This window comes from Tyto alba, unplaced genomic scaffold (genome assembly GCF_018691265.1).
Source record: "Tyto alba isolate M040663 unplaced genomic scaffold, T.alba_DEE_v4.0 Super-Scaffold_48, whole genome shotgun sequence".
In the NCBI taxonomy this organism is placed as follows: Eukaryota; Metazoa; Chordata; class Aves; order Strigiformes; family Tytonidae; genus Tyto; species Tyto alba.
The window spans coordinates 13,229,925-13,252,047 of NW_024881324.1; the positions used below are offsets into that span (position 1 = coordinate 13,229,925).

The 22,123-nt window shown below is 42.7% G+C and overlaps 1 protein-coding gene and 2 long non-coding RNA genes across 4 annotated transcripts; 1 reads left to right on the forward strand and 2 right to left on the reverse strand.

Moving 5' to 3' along the window:
• Positions 1-777: 777 nt before the first annotated feature.
• LOC122154818 lies at positions 778-4,973 on the reverse strand. The gene is made up of 2 exons (XR_006166907.1): positions 3,117-4,973; positions 778-2,204 (listed from the first exon to the last, which is right to left on the reverse strand). It is a non-coding gene; the product is annotated as an uncharacterized LOC122154818 (long non-coding RNA).
• A 1,435-nt stretch (positions 4,974-6,408) lies between these two features.
• On the reverse strand, positions 6,409-8,023 carry PPP1R3G (protein phosphatase 1 regulatory subunit 3G; the record flags this gene model as incomplete). The annotated part of the gene is made up of 1 exon (XM_042806957.1): positions 6,409-8,023. A coding segment is annotated over one exon (621 nt), but the record flags the coding sequence as incomplete, so codon positions are not given.
• A 134-nt stretch (positions 8,024-8,157) lies between these two features.
• LOC116961307 lies at positions 8,158-10,247 on the forward strand. Of its 2 annotated transcripts, none has more exons than XR_004406941.2 (2): positions 8,158-8,862; positions 8,957-10,247. It is a non-coding gene; the product is annotated as an uncharacterized LOC116961307 (long non-coding RNA). The 2 variants fall into 2 exon arrangements; XR_004406942.2 differs by having other exon boundaries at positions 8,960-10,247.
• The last annotated feature ends 11,876 nt before the right edge of the window (positions 10,248-22,123 follow it).

A 22,123-nucleotide genomic window follows, 5' to 3' on the forward strand; every position in this document is an offset into this window, starting at 1 on the left:
TCATGCTGTGTTGAGAACATTATTAAAGCAGAGGATAGACATATTTAGAACAAACTCCCATTCCTCGCTACCATTTAAAGTGTATTTTGTAATTTTGTACAGTTAGATTGAAATGTATAGTAATGCACCCCATTCCCAATACAGTGTACAGAATAAGGTACTGTGACTACCTGAGACTACAAATGTAGCCTCCATTCCCACTTTCAAATAAAAGGCAAATACAGTAATAATTCTCCTCTTATTAGGTGTATGAGTATTGCAATGTAAATTGCTTCTAGTGAGCATTTTGCTAAGAAAGAATTTAATTATTCTAATAGGTAGAATACATTATATTCTGTATTTTAAATCTCCACATTCACAACTGGATAATTAAGTGCGCTTAATGGTGAATGTGTAGGGAAAGAAAGGTTTGATTACTATTTAAGCTTCCAGTGAAATGTAGTAACATCTTCTGCTTTTAGAGGACACAGGCTTGGAAGAGCTGCCAGTTTCATACTCTAAGGAACTTGGTCCCCAAAACAGTACATGCAAAATCCTTGTTTCAGACAGCTTAATTACTGGAACAAGCACTGCATACCATTTCAAGATCTGAGAATTTATGGTAGGAAACAAAATAAACATCCTTATGAATAGTGTAGCCCTAACTTATTATAAAGAGGGACAACTCCATCAGTAACATTTTTAAGTTTTCACCATGTTTACAAAAAAAAAAAAAAAGTTTGTTTTCAAATAGAGGCCCTTGCAATACATAATAATTTCTTCCAGAATACCACTACCTTTCCAGTGAAGTTCTTTATTGTTGTTTCCAACAAGAATACAGCTATAGATGGTACATGCTGTCATACAGGCACGCAGTCATGAAAATGTGAAATTTCTTATTAATTCCCTCAATAGTATGAAGAAGATTATTTCTCCATTGACACCTGAAAATTCTATTAAGTTTTGGTGGTAGGTACAACAATAATGCACTCCTAAGCCATCTGCTCCTACTTTCTGTCTCAAGGTTATCACTCAGATTATCTCTCCCTTAGCTATTTATACCTGCAAAGGAGCAGTAGTAACCTTCAGGATATATTCTACGGAGAGGACCCATCAAGAAAAATACGAAAAAAAAAAAATCAGGCTCTGTAATTTCTCTCTCTCCCCAATCTGTAGTGCAGCAGTTAAGACAGCTTGTTTTCTCAGTCAAGGAAAAATTAGTTCTTACTCCAAATTAAACATCAGTTTACCACACCGTATTTGTAGGCTGCTTCTGAGAAGTAACGTAAGAAAAGTTCTACTGCTGAGGAGCAAAAGGCTGTGGAATGCTATCTAACTTGTTAACAAAAGTGCAAAGGTATTGGCATTTACTGCTCAAACCCAACACAATCACTGCATTTTAGTTGTCTGTTCCCTCTCTGGTTTGGACAGATCTGCGTGCTTCCTTTCCTCACCACGGTTAGTTATGTGCGTGTCAGCTGTCCGTGATTGGAAGAGACCTAGAAATAGTACTTTCTCCTTGCCTAATGTCCATTTTACGTGGTTTTGTCCTAACATGCTCAGTTCTGTATAAAAACATAGCTTACCAAGTGCCTTCTCATTTAAATCCTACGAACTACGGAAGGACAATACCAAGAAGCCACGTGGGGCTTGGGAAGGCCAGCGCAGGAATCACAGCTGCAGGCAGGGACGACTTTGGGGTCCCGCTGGCGGGCGGTTGCCCCGGTGGCGCCGCTGGCCGCCCGGTGCCCCCGCGCGGGTCGGGGCGGCAGGCTGCTGAGCGGGCGCCGGCTCCAGCCGCGGGGCTGCTGCGCTCCGGCAGCTGCACCTGCTGCGCTTCACCAGTTCCGTTTACGTTGCAGTACTCATTGAATCTCTCTCTTGGCACGCTGTCAGGAGCTTTGTTGGAGTTTGTCAAAGCAGTGTAAACAACAGGAATAGTTAAAACACAAAGGAGTGATCCCATGACTTAGGTACAATGTCCACTATTACAAAAAGTATATCCTTTTTCCTTAGAATAGAAGGGAGCTCAACAAATATCTTTAATAAAGCTACAGTGTCTTAGCAAAACAGGCTTGCTTTTGTATTATATTAAAAATGTTCGTCTCTTCCTGATCTCAAAATTTTAGCAAACTATTAACTTCAGCAGTATGCACCGAAATCTGAATGTTTACATATACTGAAGTTTGTCATGACTTTGACAGCATAAACTTGGAAACAGCACTCTGAAAGAAGAAAAAAGAACAATTTGTTCAATATTAGTAACTGTTTAAAGGACAGGCGCTTCTGTTGTGTGTTACAACTTCTCAGAGATTTTACTGCAATTGGAAGCTCAGTTTCAAAATGCCCAGACGTTACGGGGGTACAGCTGTCCTGGTGGAAAGCAGCTCAAGTGAGCAGTAACTTGTGAGCACTTTAGAAACCATGTTGGAATAGGCCAAGAAGGATTTTAACTTACTACTTGCATTTCTAGAAAGGTGTTTCTATATAAAACTTCACCAAGTTTCCAGGGATTTAAAAGCATTACTTTCACCCTCTTAACATCGGCAGGTAGAAGAATCATTTTATGGAGAAACACCAGCCCCTCAGCTTTTACTTCCTGTAATGCAACATAAATGCATCTCTCCAGATACCCAGCACAGACCATACGTACACGTTCACAGAGCCATGAAAGAGCTGTGCACTGCCTGTTTTCCTGAGTTTTCCATAACGATCTACAGTGAAATCCTGGCATTATTCAAGCCAGGAGTATACTGATCGCTTTGTTCCACGGCTCTTAACACAGGCATAATTATTTCATGCTCTTAGGAATGTTTTGCTTGATGACATTTATAGGAAAAACAAAAAAAAAAAAGGTGTGTATCTCTTACTGAGAATTTACATTCTTACTTTTTTCAGTATTTTAGAATATAAGAATAGTGCGTAAGCCCTTCATGTGAAAGCAGGAAAAAGAGAGAGAAGCCAGTAATTCATCCAATGCTGTGTATTTTTACAACACTGTGTATTTTAAGAGGGAAAATTCAAAACTCTCAAACCTGTTCCACAAACATACACACCTTCAAAGGATTCTGCAGCTTACAGAGGAAATTAAGTATCACCAATGTGTTGCAGGAGATGCTGCTTTCCATATTACTTACCTTTTTTACTGTTAAACCCAGTATCTACTGAAGCTTTACTACAGGGAGAAGCGATGGTAAGTAGTGCATTTGAATGACTACTCTTCTGTGTTCAGAGTAGAACTATGGAGACCTGTGAAGAATGTACAGGCTTGCTATTGAAAGAGTGCACCCCATTAATATTTATACCAGTCTTTGGCAATATGCTAATCCAAGGCAACTATTTTTCCCTCTCTTAAAAAGAATAATGAACAACCATTAAGGTGATTTAATTACTGCCACACACACAGCAGATTTTGAACTCTTGACAAATGAACATTCATCACAGTGCCATGCTATCCTAACCCCATAACACAAGGCTCCGAACAGAACAGACAATTAAACCAAGATCATTTCCCCTACCTTCCTGCAGCGCTTTGGGCTGGGTCCAAATCCCAGGGAAGCCAATGGGAGCAGAAGCCAGGCTTTTCAAGTACTGACTGAAAGCCCCGGCTTTAAATAAAATAGAAGTAGTTTGCATGCAAGTTTGCAGTTCTTCATGACACCAAAGTAAATTCAGTTTCACGGTCCTTTTCTGAATCATTTAATTCTGAATTTAAGTGTAAGCAGCAAAAGATTGCTTAAGGAAGATTTAACTTTGATGTCCTTCACGGTTAACCACTACAGAGTTTCAACTATATTAAACTTTTTGGTTTTATATACACCTATAAAACCATCTGGCAGCTATTTCTCCCCTAAGCCCTTAATCCATGGGCACAGAAATCTGCATAAAATGAAAATCTTCAGAGCTGGAGTTTTTCTGAGACTGCTAACAACTCTTTATCTTTTCTTATTTCTTAAATTAGGGGAGGGAGCACCTCCTCCAAAAGTTATGCTCTGAATCTTTATAAAATACTACATTAACAGTAATGCAAGCAAACAAGAAGAGTGCTTCCCTTAATGTTTTAACGTTTTACACTGTTGGCCCTTTTGATTTCATAGAATTAGAACTACTTCATTTTGAATACATTTCTTTGAGAATAAAGTTGCAATTATGCCACGTATCTCAACCTATGACCACAAGCAGCAGCCCTGCAGTTTGCTGATGCCTGTTTGTTAGCATTCGGTACGCGCACGGTCCAGTTCTGGTTTTCACACTGCTGCCCAATGTAACCTTTGGTTAAGGCCTTCCATTTCTGTAGCCGCCAGTACCCCCATCTATGAAAACAGGGAGCGCTGTGTGCAGGCAGTCTTTGAAACCTGCTTTGGAAATCTGTGCTTCTATCAAATCTTAAAAGTACAAAAATGTACTGTCTGTTAAAAAGGGAGTATGTTTTATTCTCATCTGGGAGAGGTTCCCCCTTTTCTCTCACAAAGACGAATTCTTAAGAAGAAATAAAAGCATTTTACCTGTTATCAAAGCACAGAAATGCTGTGCTTTAATTAACACAATTTGCAGGATTTTATATTGGCGCCAATTTTCTGAAGCACTCAAAAGCGTTTTATTGTTTAGTCTTACTGTTGCTTACTTACTGCTTAGTTACTTTCTTGCATTTTGAATTTCAACTCACGCCTCTGAAGAGAACACCTAAGCGTTACATTTTCTGGATGTTGATGTGTCATACCCCTTGCCCATAGTTTACAGCGTACTGGGGAACGTTTCTAGCCTTCTATCAATAAGCTAGCTGGGATTCTTCAAGGTACCAGCTCCACACCTCTGCCCAGACACGGCCATCAGAATATGGCTACTCCTTCCAATTCTGTTTAAGGAGACATCCCTCCCTTTTTTTGGCAAAGTTTCCTTCTCTGAAAGAATTAATAAACACAGGATAAGGAATGGGCTCCAGAAGCCCCAAATACTACATTGCATTTAAAGGAAGAATCAATCTTAATGCTGTTAGCATCACATATCAGCTTAAGAGCACGCTATTTCATTGACACAACTATCTAAAGAAAGGCTAATTCATACCAGATTATTCCATGTAATATCCTGTAATCCTGTAATGCATGGTAGTTTAAAACCGAACTTGTGTAGGGAAGTAGTAGGCTTCCCCATTCTCCCTTAAGACCTTCCACATTTTTGGCTAGAGTTTACATGTCACTTGGAAAACAACAGTAGGAACTAATTTCTGTTTGCGTGCACAGAGCTTTTACTCTGCGCCTCTTCAAAGCGGTTGGTACTAATCTAACAGCAAGGTGGTTTCTGAAGGAATTAAGCACCTCTTTATATTTGGCCATGTTCTCACACTGTGGTTTACGGGTGGGTTTTTAGGGGGGAGGGAGGCCAGGCTGTGTTTCACAAGCAGTGTGTCTGTTAGCAAAACCGCAGGAAGATTAGTCTGAAGCTCCCCCTGCTTCGCCTTTTCCCCAGTAAATCCCTTACTTCTAGCGCCGATTCTGTACCAGCTGTCTCAAGAGGCACGATATCTGAAGACTTATTTTCAAGCATGGGGAATTTTATAACAAAGCAGCTTTTTATAAGGTGTTCATAATGGGCTTTAAGTTATTTTACATCTTCAGAGGAAATGTAGACCTGAGAAAACTCACAGTACGCTCTGTTTTAAAAAGGAACATAATCTCCCAAGGTCTTGCTGAAGAACACGCATCCATGTCAGAACATTTTCCGCATTCTGACAACGTCCTGCATTTTGAGATACTGTATCAAAAGAAAACAAGTAGACTCAACGCTGCAGAAGAGCCAGAAGAAAACTCAGCTGAGACCAGCCTTCCTTCCACCCGTGCTAGAGAAGCTCCCTCACATCACAGCTCTGCACAAGATGCCCAGTACAGGAGCACACGGGGCCGCCACGGACTTAAGGGGTGACGTGCCTTGGGGCTCTGGCCAGACAACAGTCATTTTCGGCTACAGCCCTACACGCTGCTTATGCGTGGGCAACACCCGCGGATACCGTGAGGCACGCTGCCAGCCTGAGGCCCTCCGCACCGCACCGCCTTAGGGATGGGGCACAACCAGGTGGCAAAACCGAGAAGTATCCTGTTACGTTTTGCTATACGGAAAAAAAAAAGATTTGGAATGGTGAGCTTTTTAACTTTTTTAAAGCTTTTTTTATTCTTACAAACCCATTTTCATCGGTACTTTTTGCTCCATTTCAGGACTCGGGACACCAGTAGTAGTCAAGCTCTAGGCTTGCAATGCAGGAGCGAAGACTACAGAAATCATTTCGAGTGTCCAGCGCTATAAAGTCCAACTGTGTGCACAACAAACCCCTTTCCCAGCGACATACAAATACTGAAAAATACGTAGCAAAATAAGCTGAATAAATTATAAATACTTGAGAAATGTGGTGCAAAATGTAACGTATGGAGAGCTGAACTAAGGCACTTGTTTCCATCCATTACTGAGGACACTCTCTCTATATCACATCGCCACTCCTCCGTAAGAAGGTCATCCAAATGAGTCACTGCTCCCCAAATCTGAAAATACAGAACTGCGTGTGAGACGGACACCATCTTTTACTTCACAGTGCATTACTCAAAGGTGTTACCAAAGTTCTCCTGAAAAACCCAGCATCAGCAAATATTTTAACTCTTCCTTTGTCCCGAATTGTGCGAAAAGAAGTCACCAGTCTATTTTAAGCAAAAACATTTTTGCAGAAGTCCCTCTTGGCTGCTACTAGCCAGTCGGGATCTGCACGGAGGCCTGGGGAAGGCAGGGAGCGGTATCAAAGTGTGCTGAAGGACAAAAACCAGAGCAGCCCAGTCCAGCCCCAGATCCAGCCCCAGATCCAGGCTGCCTGTCATTCCGAGCTGCCACAGGCACGGCAAAGGTGGGACGGGCAAGCAAGCCTGCCATGAGTTTGACAGGTGCTTGCAACAGTGAATTGTATTGTTATGGAGTCCATCGAACTGAAATAATAATAAAAATTAAAAAAAAATAGCACACAAAAATGTCACAATACTAGGTCTTTGAAATGGCTGCGAGAGCGGGAAAACTAGGATCCTAAGTTAAATCTGTAGCAAACACGCCACCAAGTTTTCACACAAGTTCTGCGTGCATCTCTGACTAACCGAGTAAGTGAAGTCAAGCCCAAATCAAGACCTCAAAAATCCACTTCAAGAGGGGAAAAAACAAAGCCCACGCTACTCAGGCTCCTCGTTCTCGCCAAACAAAAGAAAGGAAAAAAAAAAAAAAAAAAAGGGAAAACGATCCCACAAGCCACAGCAATGCGAGCCTACGCACATCCATATGCTTCGCTGGCAAAACCGAAGCGCCCACTTCCACAAAGCACCGGATTTCGGGGTGTCGCCTCCCGGGCCGGGCCTCGGGGCGGGGGGGCCGCGGCCGGGTCCCCCCGGCTCCCCCGGCATCAGTAGCGGGGGGCGGCGGCGGGGCAGCCCCCGCAGCAGCGCAGCGTGTAGTTGCGGCCGCCGTTGTTGTCCCAGTACTCGCCCTGCGGGCTGCGGTAGCGGATGGCGAAGTGGAGGGCCGAGCCCTCCCGCAGGCTCGGCGGGACGCTCAGGGTGAAGCCGTAGCGTTGGGCCGGCGGGTCGCCGGCGGCCGGCGGGGCCGGGGGCAAAGGGACGGCCGGGACGTCCAGGAAGGAAAGCCACTCGTTGAAGGTGTAACGCACCGTCACCTCCTTGGGGCCGGGGCAGCCCTGCACTTGCACCGTGCCCCGCACGTCGGTGGGGGCCGGGGGCCGCCCCAGGCGCTCCAGGCAGACGCGCTGCCGCCGCAGCCGCTCGGCGCTGGGCTCCCCGCCGTCGGGGAACTCGGGGAGCAGGCGGAGGGCGGGCGGCGGGGGGGCCTCGCCGGGCGGCGGCCCCCGCTCCTCGCCGGGCGGGCTCTGCAGGCGGGACAGGGCGGCGGGCGGCACTTGCGGCTCCTCGGCGTCGCTGAAGTGCTTCACGCTGGCGAGGCTCAGCCCCAGCGAGTCGGCGAACTGCACCCGCTTCTTGCACTTGCTGCAGCAGCCTTCGCCCGCCGCCGCTCCCTCCTCCTCCTCCTCCTCCTCTTCCTCCTCCTCCTCCTCCTCCTCCTCCCCCTCCTCCCGCCGCTCGCCGGGGCCGGGGGCCGGCGGCAGCGGCCGCTCCCCCGCCGCCTCCCGCTCGGTTTCGCGGGGCTCCGTCGGGGCCGCGCCGCGGAACCGCCGCTCCTCCTCCTCCTCCTCCGCCCGCTCCTGCCGCGGCCCTGCGGGGCTCGCCATGGCGGGGCCCCCCGCTGGGCCCGTCCCGGCCGCCCCTGTGGCGGCAGCCGGACCGGCCGCCACCGCTTTATCCGGCGCCCCCGCCGCAGGCCCCGGGCGGGGGGCGAACCCCCCCCACACCCCACACCCCACACCCCCCCCCCGGAGCCTCCCCGCGGGGCCGCGGCGCTGCGGGCGGGGGCGGGACCTCCCGGGACGGGCGATACGGAAAAGAGCGGCGGCCCGCGACGGGCGGCCACGCACGTCCTCCTCCCACCCGCGGCCGCCGTGACACCACGGGGCGGGGGAGGGAGGGAGCCGCCAGCAACGCTGCCGGGAGCTTTATGGCCCCCGGCGGAGGGATGGGGGGACACGGGGGGCCGCCGTGCCCGCTGGCGGTGTCGTCTGTGGGTCTGTCTGTCTGTGCGTGTGCTGTGGCTGTGTGTCTGGCTGTGTCTCTGTGTGTCTCTGTGTCTGTGTCCCGGGCGCCCCGCTCGGCACCAAATCTGCAGCTGAGAGTTTCTGAGACAGCCCCGTCCTTCCCCCACCCCTCCCGGGACTTTCATGCCGAAATTCGTTGCCACCCGCCCTCACGGCAGAGAAAAGCCCTGAGGCTGGAGCTCCAGGACAAAGCCCCGAAGGTAAGTGGAACGCTGAAGGCGTTCGCTTTTTCAAGCGTGATCGATTTAGTAACCAAATGTCGCTGACCCGTTTTTCACCCCCACTGGGTACCAGCAGGACTCTACTTGTGGAAAGTCGTGTCCGAAGGCTCAGGAGGCACACACGTGAGCGCACACCACCTTTTGGAAGGTCAGACTGTCCTCAACGTTTCCAGTTAAAACAAGGAGAAAAAAAACAAAATATAGACTGGCTTTATCTTCTGAACAAATAAACAAAAGCAGAATCCCCCCCGCCTCTGTCTTATTTTCTGAGCATGATGTCTAGTAAACGGCATCCTCATAACAAGACAATTTTATTAGTATGGCAAGATCCATATCTGAGAATCTTCCAAACTTCATTCTACACTCTGTGCGTACTGCTGCACAATTGTATGGGGGCGATTTGCACGGATGGTTGCAAAAATACCACATTATTAAACTTCCCTCCATTATTTCTCTCATGGAATTGACACTGAAAAGCATATGCAAGTACCACAGTACTTTCCGAAGCAACACACTCCCGCTGTGAACTTATCAGGGTTCTTTTTTTGTTTGTTTTGCACAGTTTTATTTTTAGCATCAGCCTGCTTGCCAAAAAGCAGCCTCCCAACGTGAGCGAATACAGAGCAGTTCAACTGAGTGTGCAGTCTGGGTCCCGCAGAGGAATGAATGGCAAAGCCACAGAACCACCACTAAACGGTTCTCTTAGCAGATCCTGCCACGAGGATGTTCTTCCTACTCCTTGACCCTTTCAGCTCTTCCAACTAACCGGCCTCAGCGCTGCAGCACTAAGCCGCAGAGCCACGCGCCCCAGCTCGGCAGCCGCGGCCCGCGGCGCAGCGCGCGGGGGAGGAGAGCGATGGTCGCCTTGATACCTGTGAACTAAGGTTATTAGGAAATAGGTATTTGTGGAACTGAATTATTAAGATCGATTTAAGCGCTTTTAACCATCGGCCTGGTAGTAGCAGGTGCAAAGAAACATAAAGATAAGGAAGCTGCAAATTAGCAACAAAACTAGACCAGGCCAGCCTTGAGGGACAAGATCTGTGTGACCAGAGGACCGAGTTTGCACAGAAGTAAGGGTCAACTGACGGACAGAGTGAAGCAGGCTACGAGCCTTTGTCTAAAGACCCCCGGCGGCCACCTGAAGACTCCAACAGACATGAGCAAGAGACATGAACGCACGCTAATGAGTTCCCAGAAAAGTTATGAATATGATAAAATTTTGATAAAAATGCAACGAGTATGTATGATTAAGGTGGTATAAATGCTTGTTGATTTTGTTTTCAGACACGCGCATTAGGAGGAGCTCTCCCCTGTGTGTCCGGCGCTGCAATAAAGAATGCCTGCTTTCCAAAACTCCAAAACTGAGCCTTAGAGCGTGAATGAATTACCACTTTCTGGTAACTGCCATCTTCTCGCGCAGGATTGCTGGCAGGGAAGGCACCGGCCTCGCCCGCCGCTCCCGGCCTGCCCGCGGCTGCCGCAGAGCCGCGCACGGCAGCGCTGGGCCGCTCTCCTGCCCGCCTCCACTTGGATGAAAACAGGCTGGAGCGCGGATGCGTTCTTACCCGTGCCACGAAACGAGACCTCACCACCCACCTCTCTGAGGGTTGTGGCGTCTCGAAGTACCAAGTTGGAAAAGAAGAAAAAGGAACCGATGACCTGTAGGGGCTTAGGACTTACAATACGTTCAAGATTCTTTTGATAAAATACAACGCTACCACTTTACTTTCTCAAAGTAGTATCTATCTCATGGCAAGGAAAAACAGAAATGAAGAAACCAGCCCTTACTTCCTCATGTGGTGTTTATTCCACTAACGCGTTCTTTCTCAGCTTGCCAAATCATTAACAAATGTTTTAAGCAGAAAAGGGAAAAAACGTGCCGTTTGCTGATAAGGCAAAACCATGTGGACTACTAGAAATTACAGAGGAATGTGAAAGGTTCAGGCAAAATAAGGGATAGCAAAAAGAGAAACTTACTGTCAATATTGATAAAAGTTAAGTAATATTGTAGCAATTAATATACATTACTTATACATTCCATAACTCTGGGAGACAGGCCTGCGAAAAGGGCTGCTGTTAGCAGAAATTAAGCAAAAGCAGTTGAGGCAACAGGAATCCGTATTGCAGGAAAAGGATTAAAATCAGGCAATTAACAGCATACAAAGAGAAGTTGGATTTTTAGCAGTAATTGATTGCTACCATTCTGAAAGGGAGTAATTTAAAATCAGATAAACCTTTGCAACAGATGTTCAACTATGCAACAAACTATGCCAGTGGACATTCGTTAAGGAGGCATTTAGTGTTGTCTCTTAAGTATTTCAAAATTGATTCTCTTAAAAGAATGGGGCAACCAGGGTCTCAGGCTCTAAGAACAATTTGCCATGTTTCTTATTAAAGAAAATACTGAGGTAAAAGCAAAGGGATTTCCTGGTAAGCGACAGCAGATTTGCAGTCAGAAGGCTTTTTGCATTCCCTGAGCTTTGACCAGTTATGTTTAAGGTCATAAACTACACACAAGGAACAGGATAGCACCTTCTTCTTTCATTTCCCCCTTTCTTGTTTCCCAACTGTCCACCTTGTCCCCATCATGCATGCAACACACACATCTTGCAAGAGCATTTGCATCCTAAAATGGCTACGGAATGACATTAAAAAAAAAAAAAAAAAAAAAAAAAAGAAGAATGTGCGAATTACTGGTAGGTGACCCATGGTATGATTGTATGATTGCATGGGTATGTATTTCTCAGGGCTCGTTAGATCAGAGATTTTGGTTTGGAGCTCTATTTGATGTGCAATTTAATAAATTGGTCAAGCTGCTTGGATCAATAGTCATTATCATTTGGATGCAAAACAGACATGAAAATACTTGTTTGCAGACACCCAGAGTCAAGTAACTGGAAGATTCAGTTGATTCAACTCAATCACACAATGTAATCCAGAAGGCCATTCAAACACCGTTTTTTTCTTTTTATGGACTTTTAATATTAGCTTCAACGTTCAAATCCAAAACTAGCAGATTTTCCAGTTAGTCCAAGAGGAAAGCATTCTACTTCTGAATGTACCTAGTTCAAATAAACCAAATCTCTCCAATTTCCCACTCAAGTCTTTTCTAAGAAAATCTCCCATAACACTAGTTTATCAGAAAACATGAATAAGTCCTAAGCACTATGAAGCAATTTACAGGTCTTTAGAAATATGCAGGGATTATCACAGTTCATACACAAAATTATTAACATCTTTTCTCAAATTCTAGTAGCATTTGTTCAGAACGATCTTCTTCCTTCACTTTGAAAATCATGCAATTCGTCATCCCAATTTTAAGTCACATTGCTTGTACAAAAATGGCAGGGAGGATATTAATAACTTCCTCCATTATTAAATGATTTAAAAATGCTCCCTATCCCATGGGAAATTCTAGCTTCTCTCTGCTTTTAAAAAACTCAGTGGGTCCATGCAGTCTGAATAGACATTATTCAGAAATTAGATTATTATACTTAAATTTTCTTCTTTATGCAGGAAAACCAAGCAGCCGTGGTCCAAAATGGCACACGTTAGATCTGTAATGGAAAAAGTACTGAAATGGAAACAAATATTTGGAAGTGATTACTTTAGTTTCCAAATCTTAAATACAAAGATTTAAACTTGATTTCTGTAGGATGCTCTGCCAGCAAAATCCTTTAGAGCTTTGAGTCTCTCAGACAATTGCTTTCAGAGCTGTCTGCTGTATGTTTTGTCTCTCAGCAGACTTGCATCTGATTTTCCTTATGGGACGTAGAGATTACTTTAAATATATGAAAAGATATTTATTCAGTTTTCCTGAATTACAACAATGGCTGTGTTTCCTGTAATGATGTGGAATATCCTTTACAATTACTAATACCGAGTATTTGGCAACAAGGCAAAGAACATCCCTTCATTTGGGTGAAATGCTAACCTCTTTGAAGGTGGAGTTTTGTAATTGACTTCGGTAGGTCTGAGATTTCTCTGCATCTGGTGCAAAATCAAGCCCATTCTTTGTGATAAGCAAATATATAGTAGTGGTACAAGGGATTATTATTTTTTTTTTCAACTTTCTGTTTTTCAGAAACTGAATGGAAAAGATTCCAAGTGCTTGAACAAACACTAAATTCAGACTGGAGTGGGCATTAACTGTGGCAAACCCTTGCTACACAAAACCTTTCCATTCACTAAGTTTTCTGAGGTGGTGTTTGGTTCTTGTGCTCCTAGAAGTGTCAAGATTTGGCTTAATACCTTTGTTATTTATAAGATATTTATCGAAACATAATAATGTGATACACTGAAAATCTGAAGAAATTTGTCAGACTTTTAAACAGTAAATTGTATTATGATTAAAAAACCCTCCCATGTACAAGCTGCCATCCTAATAGAGAGACTTACGGTTGCATTTCAACAGTGCAACCCAAATAGACAGTCTTTGGAAAGGTCAGATTGTCAGTGAGAAAAAGGGTTTCAGCTTCCAAAATGTATTTGCAGCATAAAACTTTAAAAGGGTTTTGTTATATGGGTTTTGTTTGTTTTAATGTGGATCTCCAGAAAGCTGCTGAACCACATCTCTTTCAAAAGGCTTTGGATGAACACTAGGATCCAGGTTCTCAAATGTAAAACCTCTATGTTTATGTATAATTTTTATTTAGCAATCTAGGAAAAATATAATTTGGATTGAATTCTTGCCCTACATTACACTAGTATACTGCTTTGGACTTCAGTGAGAAAGAAGCTCCATCTTATCCAGAGTAGTTTGATAAAAGAGTCATTCTACCTGCAAAACTGTTGCTGGGCTATTAAAATAATTGATTCTTTTCTTGCCATCTGTCTTAAATTGCTGGATTTTGCTCCTGCCCTGCCACCTAGCAGACTGTCTCTGGAAAACAAAAACCAATGTCTTCTTAAAACTCTGGAACTAAACTTATTTGGACAGAAGATATGTTTACCTCTTGACTAAGGACACTCCAAAATCCCAAATGCTTGACATACCCTCCAAAATTACCTCCTAGAAAGTATATAAAACATACACCAAAAATTACAAAAAAGCATATCTCTAGACCAGCTTTTCAAGCTGTTAGGACATGAGCATTAGATATCTGAGTCATTAGTTCTTTTTCCCCTTCTTTTCCCCTCTAAGGTATTAGATTTTTGCCCATTGGAAATGAGACATGAAAATGGAAAATTACAGGAACTTGTACCCACATTAATTCTGTTTTGTAGTTCAGTGTTTGTCACAAGCAGCAAGGTGTGTAGCTCACTCAAAATCAATAGCAGCATGAACTCATTTGGACTCTCCTCTGACACCAGAATTGGCTGGCTGGTCAGAAGGACCTTCCTGACGTCAGCTGGCAAAACCTCTGCCGGTCTTTAGAGTTGTGTTTGACGTGGCATGATGGAATGCTACCTGACCTCATCAGCTCAGATACCTCCCTGTCTTTTGGGAAAATAGAGTTGTGCAATATATCCTGTTCCAATAACTCCTGGCAAACGCAGGCCAACCTTTTCAGCCCAGCAGTCACAACCAGGTAGGTTGTATGTCAGTCTCATTTCTTTCACTTGGGTTAAAACATGGGAGTAGGTTTTCCAAGTACTCTTGCTGTATAAACCCTATGTTAAAAATTGTTTGCTTGAAAGTACATTTTTTCAAACTGTTGAAAAAAGAATAAATTCAGCCCTGGCCTTTTGCAGTTCCCCAGGACTGCCTTAGTTACAGTTTGTTCACAATTGCTAAGCTATGACAGTAGATAACAAAGCAGATACCTGATAGAGTATATCCTGTAGGAGAGAAAATGTTTATCACAGTCATTTATACAGAGTCTTGCGACTTATGAACATCGTAACTTCAGTTGATGTATATACCAGCAACTAGGTATCTGTAACACAATACAATACTGCTAAAAGCACAAAAGAAGACTTCAGAGTTGAATTTCAGTGAATAAGGTAGATCATGTAGTGGTCTGAGCAAAGAGAGATTAGTATTTCTAAAGAATGTTAATAGCTTTTATAGTAGAAAAAAAAAAAAAAAGCCGAAATACATGCTGCTTTAATATTACTGTACTATTCTAACAAGTAAGCCTATACTTCAAAACTCTCAAGGGTGTGAACAAGAAACAGGACTGCACAATACAGCCTAACCCTGCAATAGCAAAGGAGTGGCACAATAGCTATCATTAACAGTACACAAACAAAAATAACTGAAATGGCCATATATGAATGCAGGGATGCTCAGTCCTCCATCACCAGAAGTAAAAAAAAGAGAGTTTTCTATTTCATTGACTGTAAATACAGGTAAGTCTCACAGTCCCAGTGAATTCAGTCCCACAGTTTCAGCACCTGCAGCAGGAAAGGCAGAAAAGAAGCTCCATCTGGTGGTGTGGTTGATTGTAATTGCTTCTACATTTCATTTAATTGCAAATACACTCCTCTCCAGCAACAAAATGAAGAATCGAAGTAACATGTAAAAGATCACCTGTCCTGCAAACTGAGCCAGCATTGCCTAACACTTTGAAATCAGAAAACACTTTAAAATCCGGGCTGCCTTCTATTTGAAGCAAACCAGAGTTGAAGCCTTTCAATACAAGGCACACACGATCCTGACAGGTTACTAATCTAGAAACAGCTCATCACACAAAAATGAAAGGGTGTGTTAGCACACTTCAAGAGGTAACCTGCTGCATCCTGTGGTGGGGAGAAGGCAGGAATCATTGGTCAGAGAATGAAGGAGGAGAAGGCGTGTGAACATGAAGTCAGGGTTGCTGCTGAACCTGTCATATAAAAGTTTATGGAAAGTTTACAGAGGTATTAAAAAAAAAAAAAAAAGTATTGCTGTATGTCATAATAAGGAAACAAACGATTCTTCGGTTTGTTGTTTTCATAAGAAATTAACTTTCTTGAATGACCAACTGGCAATTTTGATGGAAAAGATGCTATTTCCTGTCTTGACAAAATCTTGAACTGTTCAAGCTGTAGCAGATTTGCACCATCTTTGTATGAAAACCAAAGCAGATGCTTTAATCATGTTTTTATGTAATAAAATGACTACATTTTCAGCAGCTGCTTTCTTCTTCCCTGCCTCCACTATACTCTTTATCGCCTGAGCTGTAAAAATGGTAGACTTCTTGAATGCATTGACAAATGCAATAGAGAAACCTGGATGCACAGAACAGCTTAGAAAAAAAAATAAAGATCGGGCTGACACCTGTACTGGATATTTGCAAAGAACTGCTGAACAAACTGCAGTAATGCTGATGGCCAAGTAAAATGATTTGACCTAAGCCTACAAATAATTTTATCAAGTATTTAATTCCAAATATATGTATAGATGCAACACCTGAGTAATTTCAGCTTAGTCACTGCTTTACAGGATTGGGAGATGTGTTCCCCCAGGTTGATGTTAGAAAATGTTATAAGCACTGTAAAATAAAAAACTAATTAGCTAAATGATACTAGGTTTAGCCACTGAAGTGCTATGCCTAGTTTCATATACAAACTCATGTGCTATTGCTTCTTGAAGAAACCCTGACTATTTCTCTCAAGACAGTACCCTAGCCAAAGTTTGTGCTAAACAACAGCAATCTTAAAGACAGATATATATAAATCTCATTCTGCAAACTCAGGTAAATAAAATAGACTTTGTCTACGCTTTTGTAGTCCCCACATTTCAATGGGAATATATGCTGCATTTCATCAAATTAATGCATCGTTACGTTTTTCTAAAGAGTAGAAGAGAGCTTAGTATTAATTACCCACAAAAAAATCCATGTTAAAAGAATGTTGAGAATACAGATTCAAGCACCAATATGCTAGAAATTGCCCGAAGTCACATTACCTTTGTAACCTTAATGCAGCCTTTCTGAGCGTATCATTTAGGTTACAGCCTTTAATTATGCATTCTTAGGCCATTTTTCCCTCGGGACTGTCTCATTAAGCACACAAGATAGACAGCTACTCGATGGTGTTGTCACTGCTTTTCTCTACATTGTTCAATGTGTAGCTGTAGGCCTTATTTATTGAACAGTATTGCAGTCCTGCTCTGGATATGTCATTGTGTTTCCTCACTGAGCCATCCATAGTGCTCAGCACCACAATATCTCCCAAGTGCTTCAGAAACAGTAGACTACTATGAGATCAAGTGTTACCAGTTCTACCATTAGAGAGCTGAGCTGCATAGAGGTAAAAGTAGAAAGTGTACACTTATTCTCAGGGCTCATTTTGGAAGTGTGCTACTTGACTTTTGAGGCTGCTTATCAGTATAGAAGATTTTTCAGGGTTTCAGAGCATTGCTCCTTTTGATTTCAGCTACAGCTGTAAGTGTGCAGTACCTCAGAAATCTGACTGTTTGGATTCTCAGGATAGAAAGTTAGCAACATGCAGTAGGCAACCGAGTTAGTTTAAGCAATTTGCATAGCATTGCTAGGTGCTTTTTAGGTCAGGAGCAGCAATAAAACTGATTCCCTTTAAGCTGGAAATCACTTGCCTCCATGGAAGGACCAGCCTTTCCCTTCCTGCATTCTTTGCAATTCAAAGCAAATAAAGTTCAAGTCCTCCAGACATGTAAGTAGTATGTGATCATTGCATTAAAGCCTCATCAAAGAATATTCTCATGATTCATATCTTAATGAATTGGGATTGCAACCTTAATAAAGTTTTTTTAGGCTTTGTTCCCAGTACTGACGTAGCACAATTTGGGGCAGTTCCATTTATGAGTCAACTGCAGATAATACATAGTTCATATTGTCATACAGAAAATATTCAAGAATAAGTTTAGCTAAATACATTTCTTTTACTGGTATCTGGACTACTAATCTGCTGTAACTCTGCTTCCGTCTCTATTTTCATATCCAACCAAAACAAAAAGACAAATCCCACATCTCCCATTTCTTTTCACTCCCAAACTGATCAGAGATTTAAAGGCTGCTATTTCTGTGATGCAGCACATAATTTCTAATATCTCTATAGTATGATAGACTGCAAATGCAACCTAATGGTGCCAAAACTGAGTTGTTTATCTTTTTACCTGCTGAAGTTAGGATTCAACACACTTCAGTTTGAAAATATTTCAAGAAGAAGCCACACTGTAAGGAGTTCAAAAACAATTCAGTTGAAAGAAGAGTCTCTTTTTGAAATAATGACGTTCCTGAGTAAGAAGCGGCACCATTCACACCCTGCTCTGTCTCCCATCCAAACAACAGTAGTGCATGAGCACAATTAAAGTGAACAAAGTTTTTAGCACTTTACGTTATCCTGTTCCCAAACAGCAGTAAGTAGGTCACTGTCCGCTCATCACATTGGACTTGTTGCTTTATACCACGAACAACTTCACAGACGTTAAGGGAGTAATGCCAAACTTATGCTGCTGTAAATGAGTGCAGGATATAACTGAATCTTTTAAGGAAATCGTATACTGTTGAGTCTCAATTACAAATTGACTTCTGGTAGCTGATGTCCCTCTCCCCTACGTATCACTACTTCCTCATTATATAAGCAGTCCTACACAGATCCTTTCCATCCGAGCATCTTACTTGCAGACCCAAGGATAACTCAACAAGATCAAGAGTAACCAAGCCAATCTTAGGGAACCAAAATTTGGAGCCTAGTTATCTTGTGGAGTGATTTATTAATCAGGTTGGAGTCATGAGGAGGAGCAGCTCAACAACCAAGGGGGAAGAATGAACTGAGCAAGGATTCATTTCTGACTATTGAATGGATTCAGTGGTTAAATTAACTTAAATTACCTCAAAGGCCTATTTCAAGAGCAATTTTATCTCCTTCCCAGTTTTCCTTTTTTACCCATTGTCCTGAAGATTGCACTTAATTTTATAGGCTCTTTCCTACTTATCCCCCCAAGTGAAGAAAAAATGGCATTTCTTACTCCTCCCACAAGAAGGATGCATCCACTCCCCAACAGAAGGCGCTTCCTTTTCACTTTAAGAACAAAAGGTTTATCCTGGACAAATGCAGAGCACTTTTTATTTAACTGTGAAGCCTGTCTTACTTTCATAGTTGAAGATTAATGTCTCCATGTAAAATTCTAGGTCTCCTTCCTGCCATATGTTCAGGGGGTGTCTTATCATTATGGTTTGTGACTGAATCCATGTAGTCATCATTTCTTGATTTGTATTACAGAACAGGAAGACCCATAAAGTATTGGCACTGAACTGCAACAAGATGCAAGTCGCTTTATTTTTCACATTTAAGTGCAGTGGATAAAAGCAGTGAGGTGGTGACCTTTCAGTATGTTCTGCAGAGAGCTCTAATCCTCCAGGCAACCTGTGAAGTCTAAAAGCTTATTTGAGATGCTGTGTCTTCACACTGATCCAATTTTTGCTGTTTGCTTGATTGAATGGATGGTGCAGTTTGTTGTTTGGATTTTTCATCTAAAACAAAATTCCAGACATGTACAAAGGATTGCCTGTTCCCTAACACATTTGGCCAGAAGCAGTAGCAGCAACTTTGGCAAGAAGTTAATCTGAATGCAAACTGCTAGCAGGCAGAATACAAGGACACAAGCTCTAAAGATAAAATTAATTTTCCTTCCCATCATGGCAATCAGAAACTGGTTTGCTGTGAATGGGCTGTGTATCAAATGATACAGAATCTCCTTGTACTTCAGGTAAAGAGCTGACCTGTAGTAGCGGAGCTTTTATTCAATTTTTCTCAAACACTTTATGCATGAAAAAATAATGGGGGAAATTTTACATTTTCTGCAGCTGTTTCAATACAATTGCACGTATGGGAAACACAATCAGTTTAAATTCATCAAAATATAAATTTAAACCAAAATTCACAGATTGCTTGTCTTTCAAAGTGGTATTTTTAATATTCCATTCACAATATAGACTTAAAACAAGAAACAGAAAGACCTTAAAGTCATTCTGCCAAAAAAAAAAAAAAAAAAAAGTAAGAAAAAAACAGAACAGTAGGTGAGACTGTGTGTATGGACATCCCAGGGAAGAACAAAGAAAAAGGTAAGCACACTAGAACAGTCTGTTCATGTAGTATCTTCTTGTGCATTCCTTCTTGGAAAGGCGTTTGGAAAACTTCCAATCTTAAATATCATGGGGACGAGAGGAAAAAGGTAATGTCACGTCTGTAGTTACGGGCTTCAACTCATACATATACACACACATATATGTTTATACCCTTACATACGCTTCTGTGTTCTCATGTACTCTCACGTGTTTATAATCATATATATGTGTCTATTGACAGTTTCCCTTCACAGAGTCTTTTTAATTCTTCCTGAACAAAACTTTCTTTCATTGATCCTATGATCCAGTTTAATATTAGCTGCTGTCAAGCACAGTTGGAGGGTAGGGGCAGGGATAGTATCTTTAGTGATATAAATACCCTGCAGATTTCTTACATGAAGGTAGCCAGGCTCCTGTTCCTTAGCTCCCCTCTCCAAGGGCTCCATGAAACTCAAACCTCATACCAGAGCTTCCAGGTGACTGCAGAGAAATGGTTTGAGGCCTATTAATATAACATGCACAATTGACAGGTGTTTATGGTATTTCTTTAATATTAATGTCAAAAATTTTGCAAATAATTTACATGTAAAACTTAAAAATGTGAACCTAAATTTAAAAGTGATTTCTTTGTGATGACCTGTGTTACAGGCTGGGTGGCTGAGGCCGAGAGGACAGGCTTCCAGCCTGCTGGGAGGACAATCTCCCCTCTCTGCAGTTTTATTCCCCTCCTGGCACCATCTTCAGCTTCTCTTTGCTTGAAACAAGCAACCCCATGACTTTGATGCTGCATTGCAAAAGGATGATTCAAATTTTACTGTGCTAAACTTGTAGTGCCAAACTTTGCTGCCCATCCTCAGTCAACACCTCCAGCCAGCCCCATGTGAGTTTGCAGAAGTGTGAAGTGCAGCACAAGGACCTTTTATGATTTGGGGGTGTAAGAGAAATAGTTTAGTAGGGAAAAATGCCAGTGGCCTTGCAACCCAAATACTTATCAACAATATGCATTAACATACAAAGAAGTGCACAGTAACAGCTACAGGAAATATTACTGATTTATTGGTGGGAATGGCAAATCCTGTCCTTGAAGCAGGCTGGAAGCTTGGGCTGTGACAGAAAGGAATTACTCTGCACTGATCTTAAGACAAAATGCACCCTACTTTGAACATTAAATTTCTACATTTTTTTTTTTGTGTGTACAGGAGAGAAAGCTTAGTTTTATTTTCTCTTTGCTTTGCATTCTGTATCTTCATGATGGTATATTAAAGTAACAGTGTGATATGCTGCAATCCCAGAAGCAGTGCTAACGTTACTAGAAAAAAAATGCTCTAAGAATATTAACAAGGCAATTTTTGCAGGGACATCTAATATCCTTTAGCAGACCAATTTGTGTAACTGGAAAAATTATGTACAGGTTGAGAACAAGACTGATACAATGAGTTTAACATAATCATGTTAATTGGTTAGTCAGTTTGCGGAAAAAATGGTGCCTGTTATCTGTGAGGAGACCTTAGCAATGGCAAAGGCAGCAGCGTTTCCCCATCTTGTTATGGGACAAGGAGAGGGAAACATATCTATTGCCTGTGGAAGGCTAAGGTGGGTGTGGAAGTGCTCCCTAGGATTTTCCCAGAAGATGAAGGAGCAACCAGGGGAACATGGCCACAGGTTACCTTCTGCAAGGAAGTATGAATAGGGAACAGATTCGCAACCCTTCCTCAAACACTGTGGAGTAGCTTGCCCCAGTGGGCATCTTGTAAGAGTGCGTGTGCCTTGTATTAGCCATAATGTGAATGACAATTGATCTGTTTAGAGGGGGAGAGAAAGTGCATGAAAATCCCCCATCATCGGGCAGGGCCAAGCCAAAATCTGATCCTTAGGGGCAAGTGGAGGTGAAGACTCTGCCTGAATATAGATGAAACACTCCAGCTCCCCAGATGAATTATCCTCCTTTCTTCTCCCACTGTAGTATCACAGAAGTGAGCAAGTGTGAGGCTTCCCAGATTACAGGGGGTTTTAACTCTGAACCAGATCAGGTGGTGGTTGGGGTTTTTAAATTGCATTTAAACCAACTCCAGCAACTCAGTCCACAGTCAGCAGTCACTATTCTTCCTGGATTGAACAGCTGCTTTGGGGAGTAGCTTGGCAGGATCTTTGTTTGTAATATTGCAAAACAAGTCTGAGTGGAATCTTTTTTACAATTCATCACTGCTCTGAATATTTGGACTGAAGTGTGTGAAAACAGGATATAAAGCTAACTGTCCGCA